Source organism: Colossoma macropomum, unplaced genomic scaffold (assembly GCF_904425465.1).
Source record: "Colossoma macropomum unplaced genomic scaffold, Colossoma_macropomum, whole genome shotgun sequence".
In the NCBI taxonomy this organism is placed as follows: domain Eukaryota; kingdom Metazoa; phylum Chordata; class Actinopteri; order Characiformes; family Serrasalmidae; genus Colossoma; species Colossoma macropomum.
The window spans coordinates 14,100,005-14,110,287 of NW_023494803.1; the positions used below are offsets into that span (position 1 = coordinate 14,100,005).

Here is a 10,283-nt window from a genome sequence, read left to right on the forward strand (position 1 = left end):
CTTTTTCTTTCTTTCCCTCTCCTCTTCCTTCTTTCTTTTCATCTTGCTCTCTGCTTTTCCTTCTCTCTCCCTTTTCTTTTTCCTTCCTTTTTTCCCTACCCCTTCCTCTCCTTTCTTCTTCCTGTCTTACCTTCCTTGTTTCTCTCCTTCATCTCTTGGTTTCCTTTTACTTCTCTTATCTTCCTCTTACTCCTTCCATCTTATTCCATCTCTCACTTTTTCTCTTTCCACACTACTTTCATCCTTTCTCACCTTCCTTCTTTTTCTTCTTTCTTTGCTCTCTTCTCACTTGTTCCCTCTCTCTCATCCTCTACCTGTCTTTCACTCTTTTCTCTTTCCCACTGTCCTTTTTTCCTCTCTGTCTCTTTCTCTGTCTCTCTTTCCACTCTCTCACTCTAGCGAACCTTGCGTTCTCTCTTGCAGCAGCGGCCGCGGCGGCTCAGGGTCCTCGGCTCATTGCCGCCCCCGCTGGTCAGGTTCTGTCCCCGGCGGCTCTGCGACCTCCAACCCCAGCGGGGACGCCCATCATGAACATCATCCGGCCCACGCAGATGGCCGCCATGCTGCCCAACGGCACGCCGGCCCTGGTGCCCCCAGCGCCGGACGCGGGCATCATCTACACCACGCCCTACGAATACCCGTACGCCCTGGCACCCACGTCCCTGCTGGAGTACCCCATCGAGCACGGAGGGGTCCTAGGTAAGCGGGGGATAGACGCAGTACCCTTCGGCGGCCAGCAGGACAGCGCAGCAGCCGCCGCGCTGTTTTATGGGGCCGCTTTTAACGGGGCAGTTTCCCCCGGCCCTGCTCAGGACTCACTCAGAGGTAAATATGTGCTGAGCAGCTGAGGACGGGTGTGCTGACGCTAGCGCTGGGGGTGTAAACGTGCGGGTTATTTGGCACCATCAGTTTCATTATTGGTTCTAATTTTCCAAAATATTTCCTTAAGATTTTTTTTTTAAAAACAAAAGTTGTTTGGATTGTGACGCATTGATCTGAAAGTGGCTATTTGACTGCATTGATCAGAAATCTGTGCAGTTTTACCAAATAAATATTCATATCGTTCAAAAAATGACCCCAAAAAATCTAATTTCCTCCATATACATTTTAGTATTTGAGGCATTTTAAAAATTATTTCTAAATTATATCAACTGAATCATACTGACCTGACGCGTGCCGATACGCGAGGTTTCATAATTCGCCGAGTTGTTCTCCCACAGCATCGTAAACAAACCAAGCTGTGATGTCACAGATTTACACCCCTATCTAGCACAGGTGCTTTAGAGGGGAACTAAAACAGGTGTATGTGTGAGTTGCAGATGTGCTGACCTGAGACAGGTGTGGACGCTTCCACCACTCCTCCTCTTGATTTATTTTTTTCTCTTTGATTTTTATTTTCTTGTCCTTGTCCTTTAAGGTCTGTGAGGTGAAGGAAAGTCTGAGCCAGGTGGTCTTCGGCTGTTAGAGTGACGGGGACATGCATGCCTGCACATGACTCTCTCTCTATCACTCTCTCCCTCTTTCTCTCTGTCTCTCTCTCCCTCACTCTTTCTCTCTGTTCTGCCTCCTCTCTCTCGTTTTATCTATTTCCTTTCATTTTTCTTCTTCTTTCTCTTCCTCTAGTTGTATCTTTGTTCTCTCCTTAATCTTTTTATTCCTTCCTTTTCTTCTTTCTCTCCCTCTCCTTTCTCTCTTCCTTTAGTTTTCTTTCTTATCTCCCTATTCTTGACTTCCTTTTTCACCCTCTCTTCTTTCTCTTTTTCTCTTATCTTTCTACTCTCTGTCCTTTTCTATCTTTACTTTTTTTACTGTCTCCTTTTCCCTTTCTCTCATTGTTTTTCTTCTTCACTCATTCTCTTCTTTGTTTTTCTCTTTTTCTGCCCCTTTCTTTGTTCTCTTTTCTCACTTTCTTTCTCCCTCTCATCTTTCTAATGCTGTCATTTTCTCTTTCCTTGCTCTCTTTGTCTCTCTCTGAGTGGGGGAGTTATTTGCTCCTGCTGTGAATGTTCATTAATATTTTTTTTTTCCTTCCTTCTCATCCTCCCATCTTTTACCCTCTGAATTGCAGTGCTCGTCATCGCTCTGAAAGAATTACCCACAGTCCCCTTGCGCAGAGATTGACTTTCATACACCTGTAAATGAGCAGTGTAATAATTTTAGTCATTTCACTACGTGTGAAATTACTTTTTCCCGTCATCTCTAGGAAACGGCTCTTGTCTTAATCCACATCTAAGCACAGATCAGTGATCCGCTCTGCGTGTTCACCCAGCCTGTAATCTGTTTGACTGTGATTTCAGTCTGTTACTCTGTTATTTGCCAGACATTCCTGAACACAATCGCTGAACGTCGTGATGTTAAAGGTGTGGTTTTGTGGACTACTAGACAAATGTTGCTAAACATTAAAGGTCAATAGTCACCCAAATCCTTTTTTGTAAATAAATCCTCAAAACTTGTCAATCTGCTCAAACCTCATCCATATCTTCATTAAGGCAGTTCAGACTTGTGAATGTGGTTTAGAACACTGTCAACTATCATTATAAACAAAACTTCACTGTGTAGCTGAATGCTGCAGGCAGACACTTTAGATAAACAGGTGTCATACCAAATTGCCCCTGCAGAATCTGCATGAATGGTTAAATAGAAATTAAATCTGATGTGTTTAGTACTGCAGTACAGACTGAATTTCGGACAGTAGCTATCACAGAATAACAGTTCCTAACTTCATAATCTTATCATTAACTCCAGATAAGAAAACAGTATTACACAAACATCCTAACTAGACTAAATCTCCTAAACACTGTCCTAACTTTAGGATAAACACCAACAGTCTCCTAACTTCTGTTTAAGCGTCCGTTTCTATCGTTTTTAGGCAGCTGTGTCAGGCAGCATAGTTCACTACTAGCATAATGACGCTACAATTATTTATACTGTAAAATGCTGCTTTCACTGTGAGATGTTTTTCTTTTCTAACTCTGCGTTTAAAAAATCTCAGACGCTGCAGACTCGATCTCCACCGTCCCTCTTATTACCTTCATGTGTTAATGTTGATGATAAATTATTACAGTGATGGTGGTGAATAATGAGGAGACAGAGCTGAACGTGTGAAGATTTGTTTGTCTTTATAGTTCACAGTAAGTCACATTGAGCTCTAGGCTGCTTCTGCAAGTCTGCGCCACGTTAATGAAGACCAGGATGCAGTTTGAGAGACATTGAGGGATGTATTTAAAATATTAACTGGATATTTGAGAACTTTATAAACAATTAATAACAATTTAATAACAATTATTAATAAATAATTTTTTAAATTCTAACTGCTGTTCTCTGTGTTCCTCAGTAACACTGAGGGTTCAGTAGATTAAAGTAAGCGTCACCTGTTACAGGCTGTGTGTTTGTGAGTGCCCCCCACCCAATCTGCCCCCTGCTCTGGGGCCTTGGGGGTTTATGCTCTTCAGACGATCCTGGATTTTCCCCTTCAACCTCAGCACTCCTCCACTAATCACTCAGTCATTTACTCACACTATCGATCCACCACCTGTGTCCTCCCTCCTCTCTGCTTTTTCTTCTTATCATCTTTTTTTTGGGTTTCTTCTGTCTTTCTTTTTTTAGCCTTGCTTTCTCATTCTTTCTCTTTTGTACATTTTTTTTTTCTTGCTTGCTTTTTGTTTTTTGCTGTCTTTTGGTTTCTCTTGTCATTTCTTTTTCTTTTGCACCGTCTTGATTTCTCCACCCACTTCTTCCCCTGTTCCTTACTTTTTCCTCACTTTCTTTTTCTCTTTTCCTTCTCCATTCTTACTGTCTGTTCTTTATTCTCTCCTTTGGCATTTCTTTTTCTTTCTTTCTCACAGGCTTCATTCCTCTTCAATTCTTCTGTTGTTTCTTTTTCCTCTCTTCTTTCTAATGTCTTCATTTCTCTCCCCAGTTCTTTCTTCCGTTTTGTTTTTATTCTATTTTTTTTCCTCACTTTATTTTTCTCTTTTCCCCTTCTATTCTTACTTTATTTGCTCTTTCTCTCTCCATGTGAGCGGCAGCTGTCCGATAGATTGTCCATGATTAGAGGTTCGATGCGTAGGCGTAGTTTCTAGAGTGTGAGAGAGAGGAAGAGACACAGAATGAATAAAAGAGACTTGTCAGTATGTCACTCGGTTCTCTCTCCAGGCAAAAGAGAGCCAGCGTGAGCACTCAGCAGGATCAGCTAGAGCTGCGATACTGTCTATCAGCAACAGACACACTACTATTACGGAGAAGGAAGACATGTTGTTTACTAAAAAATAATAATACAGACTGTAATACACTACAGGAAGTGTAGGGGGTGATATGGCTTGTGCTGTTTCATTTAAAGTGCTCCACACAGTCATTCTGACAGACTGTAATACACTACAGGACGTGTAGAGGGCGATATGACATGCTGTTTCATTGAGTTTATTAGGTGTGTTTTGTTTTGTTTGTTTTTTTTAATCTTTTAATGCTTTTTTTTCTTTACCTTTTTTCCACTCCATCCCCTCTTTTTCTTTCTTGCCCACCTGTCTCAGAGTCCTGTCTCACACCACATAGTCTGGACATTTGGGATCTAAATATATGCCTACACCTTTTATTAAAACTGAAATGTGTTTTCTATGCATTCCCTGCTCATTTTGTTTATATTGTATTAATATGAATTATATGTACAGAACATGTTTACAGCAGTGACCTCTTTTATTTAAAAATATGTACATATGTATGAATATGTATTAAGTGTATGTAAAGCCTCTGGTTCAAAGTCAGACCCAGCAAATCTAGCTTTCACTCAAGTTTTAGTAATTTACTATACATTTTATATTTTAAATCTAGATTTTAAATGTAAAGTTGTTTCCTTGCTGCAGAGTTGAGCCTAGATTGTGTTTGTCTGGCTGTTGGGCTTCAGAGTTCTGTGCTTGCTTCATTAAAGGAATAGCTCGACCACAGATGCTAATGTGGCTAACAACAAACGGAAGCTACCAACAACCAATGCCTTTTTTGACTTTATATGATATTCCATTCAGTTTCAGTTCTAGATTTAGTTAAAATGTTTTGTTCAGGTAAACACAAGTTCTTCAAACAAAACCTCCAAAAAAACTCAAAAATCACAACCTTTAAAAATGTATTAGCTCTTCAACAAAGGGGGAAAAAGCCCTGTCATTTGAGAGTGGGTTTGTCCATAGCATAAGCCCCACCCCTTCCCACCCACTTTACCCTGATTGGCTGCATTCAGATGCTCAGTTTAGATCATTGACAGTGGATTCAGTACTGTACTGAATCAGTCATGTCTAGGGCTGAAAGATTAATCGTTTTTATATAAATCGCAAGAGCTGCACTTTTTATTACTGAACATTGTGAAGTTTTAAATGAATACAATTTAACATAATAACCGAGCAGGGGTGCCAAGCTCAACCACTAACAGGGCCATTTAAAAAAAAAAAATCTCTGATCTGTGGGCCAGCTGTGTTTTTGTTTGTTTTACTTTCTTTGCCATGACCCCAACTGGCCATTTTTATTAAAAACGTGCCGAAACTGCAACAGCAAAACAGACAATGAAAACACAAGCTATTCAAAAATAATTTTAAATAAAAACAAATTGTTTTATATAAAACAGGCTACATTAGCTACAGATAACTATTAAACCTCTAAAAAGTAGGTATTTTAAAACTGCCTATTTGCTTAAACTAGACACCGTACATCTTTTCTTTTTGTGTAGCCGCTGGCCCATAAGTTGTTGTTGGGGGTTGGAGCGCACATTATGTTGCAGTGCATGCTGGGGACTGTAGTGCAGCTCATGGTGAAACAGGCTAATAAAAACAGCAAATTAAAATAATGTGCCGGGCCAAATAGGTTTGTGCCACGGTCCTGACTTGGCCCTCGGGCCTACATGGGACATGGAGGATGTGAACTGCCTGTAGATGAGTTAGACCAATCAAAAGCAACAAAACACCCATGTTCTGTATATGGGACATCACAACAATGACAACTAACAGGCAGTCTGAAGCACTCTTCAGTTTTGTACCATAAAAAGCAGAAAAAAAGTAATTAGAAAAGAGTAGAAAATATTTGCATTTAAATTGCAAAGATCTTAGTTCAATATTTCCCCCAAATTATTCAGCCCTAGTCACGCCTTATATTTGCATAAGGCTAACTGGTAGCTGCTCACTTTCATTAATTGTTAGCAACATTAGCATCTGTTGAGTGAACTATTCCTTGAAGTGAACGGTGTCTAACCTTGTGGACCTGTTGCGATCTAGGTGCAATGGCTACTAAAGTGCGGAGACATGACTCGCGGGTCCATCCTTACCAAAGGATAGTGACCGCAGACAGAGGTTAGTTAGAAAAGACACTTCTACATTTTGGTTTGCTCTTTGTTTTTTTTTGTTGTTTTTTTTTTACAGTAATGACACTGTTTTAGACGGGACCTGAATATTTACTCCACCTACAAGATGTTTACATTCTATAGACTGTTGATATTCTCAGGTTTCTGTGAAATTTGGTTTTAATATCTGCACTGAGAGCTCTGTCTCGCGTCACAGTCAAAAAAAAAAAATTGAACACAAAGGAGTTGAAACTGTACAGTTTATACACAATTCACACTCCTGTTTACCTCATTTTTAAATATATATTGTTATGTATTATGTATAAGTTAAAAATTCACAGTAATCATTTTGTTGCTATATTTTAGCCATACGAAAGGTACTGTGGACCTTTTTTTATAGTATTTGTATTTATGACTACTGTACCTAAATACCAAAAAATAAAGTAAAATGAGTAAAATGATCAAAATTCACCTTTTTTTCTAAATCTATTTATTGCACAACATAGTACTAGCTCTCCTTACCACTAATCACTGTTTTATAACATGCATTCCAACCCAAAAGACACTAAACATTACTAGTTTTGTTTCTGTTTGTCTGTTTTTTGATGTTCCTCTGCTGCGGGGCATCACATGTGGGGCATCATAGCGCTTCAGTGACATTTTAATAACTGTTTTTGATTCAGGTTGGGGGGCTCAATTACGTTTCCAATCATGATGTACCTGCGTCATGATTATAACCAGATTTAGCCTGTGTTTGTGTCTTGGCCGCGGGGTTTTTTTTAGGGGATTTGAGAGAGATTGCATTCATTTTACTGTTAAAATGATGTCATTCCAGTCTCTTCTTGCTGACACTAATATCCTTTCTATCTTTTTCCTTGTTTTTATTTTTTGTTCCTAACCACCTAGCCGCCACCGGCAACTAACAAATGACCTCTGACCTCTGAACTCTTCACCCAATGATGAGCCGCCCCAAGCCTGCCTGCTGATCAGATTAACTGGTAATTGCCTTTTGCTAGCCTGTCGGATGCTGAGAGAGAGAGACGCACCTGTCCGAAAGTGACCCTAACACAAAACACCATACAAACAAATGCCAACACCAACAAGTTGTGTGACTATTACTGAGACTCTTATCTTTTAATGTTCGAGTTTGACCCTTTTTTATTTTTCTTTCTTTTTCTTTCTGAAAGCCCAGATGTTGGGTGGTCATTAGTAGCGGTAATCCAAGTATCTGCACTGAGTTAAAAGCAATAAAACCCCGTTTTATTATCTTATTCCCTTAAATGCACATGCGCATCTCAACTACACTCTAATTTGACCCGGATGCTACGATGCTAAATCCTGATTATAATCTCATTCTGGAAATCTTTACCCAAGTATCTAAAAACAAAACAAAACAAAAAAAAACTCACACAAACTTGTTCAATTTTTCTTGTGTAGCTGTGTGGTTTTCTTTTTTTCACTATGCTGACACATTCTGGGTGCGCCTAGCTAGCTGACCATTCAATTGCATGGCTAAGATGATGGGACTGCTTTTTTGTTTTATATGCTTTTCATTTTCTGTTCCTGTTACATTTTCATGTAATTTGATTTTCTTCGTTTGAATTTGACGTTAGCTTCGTCTAGCTCATAGCTGCAGTACCAGTGCCAGCTCTGAAGGGGGCAGTAGGTAGAGTTGACGGGGGCTTGCCAAGAAGAGTATTCTCAGTAATTCTAAATCTAGGATGTTTATGGCTGGCAAGATTTGGGCTAAAACAGTCGCTACTGTACTCGACCTATGCCACCCCAAACCCCAGCCTCGATTTATACAGTGCCTGAAGTTTATAGAAATCTTTTTCTGAACGAGCTGTGACACAAAAGACAAAAAAAAGTATTATGTGTGCATATTTAGCCAAAGGGTTTCCATTTAATGAATTTATCTCTACATATATAAGCGTATATGAGTATGTATGTATCTATGTGCGGAGGGCTCAGTTCCTTTAGTGTAGAGTTTGAAAAGGTGTGATGTCGTGCCTGTATGTTTGACATCCAATCGAATAGCATGAAATTTTGTCCCGTAGTGCTCCAGGATTAATAAAGCAAGAAACACTAAGGATTATGGATTGGACAGAGGAGGATTTGTCCTTTACTGGTGTTCTGTACATAACCTCCATTTTATTTATTTTTTTTTTTTCAGTTTGCTTTTTTTCTTTATTTTGACAATTTTTAAACCCCTAATTACAATTTGCCAACACAGTGTCAAAGCATGATGCACATACTTTAAGGGGATTATAATTTGCCTACGTTTCCTTTTTTTTCATTAATTTTGCTTGACGATTTTCCAAATCCGGTATGAATTTGCTCATCCACAATGTGTCCTGCACACTGTTAGTAGTAGCTACACAAAAAAAACAAAAAAAATCCACGTTTCTTTTACTCTCTCAAAAAAAAAATAGGATGTGAAAGCCATGTCTGCCTGTTCAAATTGCTTTATACATACATGTGATATAAAAAAATGTATACAAATGTAGATAGGTCATTGCATATTAAGATACTGAAACGATCAAAATTAGATACTTTTACAGGGTGCTGGAGAAGAAATATATTTTTGGCAATTTTAGCTTTTTATACTTATCTTGCAGTTACAAAATATGAAAAAAATTAAAAAAAACAATTCACGTAGAAGATGCTGTGTTTTTTGAATGCTATTGGTCAGGAGACAACAAAAACTTGGAAGTTGTAAGGAAAGATGGCAATTCGGGGAGGTGAGTTAGTGTGAAAAGGAAAAAAAAAGTGCCTTATCGATGGTCGTTCCTTTTTTCCAAGTTACGTTCTGTTCAGTAATATCCTGCAGCAGCTATGATGGTGCATAGAGGAGCAAAGCGATGGAGGCTTCAGCGTTCAAGTTTAAAACGCTGTTGCGCTGCTGCGCCACTGAATCCACTCTATGCAAAAAAAGAATAGCAGTCATTTGACCAGCTAACTATGTGCCATGATTCGTCTTCCCGCGATTTAGGTTCTTTTCCCCTCCTCCACTTTCCCCTTCTATTCATGCCATTTGAACAAATAATTTTTTTTCTTTTGAAGACAATATCAGGAGTGTTGTCTGTATTAACTTGTTACTGTGATTCTGTTCAAAGCAAACTGCCATTTATGATGCTTAAACCAAGTGATATGTAAGAAATTACTGATTTGGGATGAAATGTGTAACCCTCCCTTGTTTCAACATGTGCAAACTGGACGTTAATATTATGCATTGTTCTTTTTTTTCCTCTTCTGAATCAGTATGCATTTTTGTTGCTTAAATTTGCTGTTTTTATATGAAAGAATTAAGATTAAGGAAGTGTTTAGCTTGGGAAAGGGCCTAAAGGCAAGGCTGCGTTACTTTGAGTGAGGTTAATAAGCAAAATAAGACTGTTGCATTATTTTTTTAAAGAAAAAGTATTACTGACGCTGAATTAATGGGGATGTTTCAGCAGTTTGACGTCTAATGGTGCCAAATCTGAAAACGATCGCTGTCGTATTTAAATAAAATGCTTAGAAACAAACGATTGCCCGTGCTAGAGCCCGACCGATATCAACTGGCCAATAGCATTGACTGATAACATCGATAACCTGTGGTTTAATTGGTGCTGGCAAAAATAACAAAATTAATGCGCTGATAATTACTCTTTTTTTGGTCTTACCAGTACATACAGAACCGAATCTATAGACCATCATGATTAAATTAACATGGAGGTGGGCAATATGGCAGAAATCTAATCGTGATACTTTAACGATACACAATATGTTAAAATATTAATTTGTCATAAGATTAATTTTATCAGACATCTGATCAGAGAGAACTGATCCAGTAGTGCTGCATTTAAAATACTATCAAAAACTGTGAACACAGTGATTTTTATTCGGTATTCGTCACTAAATCCAGTTAAACCACACTAATTTTGTTCTCTTTATAAGGAAGTTGTTCATTGTCTACAAGTACTGACGA

The 10,283-nt window shown here is 38.8% G+C and overlaps 1 protein-coding gene across 5 annotated transcripts in view; it reads left to right on the plus strand.

Moving 5' to 3' along the window:
- qkia (QKI, KH domain containing, RNA binding a) overlaps positions 1-9,894 on the plus strand; it is a 105,678-nt gene extending 95,784 nt beyond the window's left edge. The window contains exons 6-8 of one of the 5 annotated variants that reach the window (XM_036593052.1): positions 400-825; positions 6,252-6,326; positions 7,223-9,894. In XM_036593052.1, the coding sequence (XP_036448945.1) occupies positions 400-825; positions 6,252-6,326; positions 7,223-7,239 (518 nt within the window). In that variant the 3' untranslated portion in view covers positions 7,240-9,894. The remainder of the gene's footprint in view (positions 1-399; positions 826-6,251; positions 6,327-7,222) is intronic. The other 4 variants (XM_036593055.1, XM_036593053.1, XM_036593056.1 and 1 more) reach the window with 4 other exon arrangements.
- The last annotated feature ends 389 nt before the right edge of the window (positions 9,895-10,283 follow it).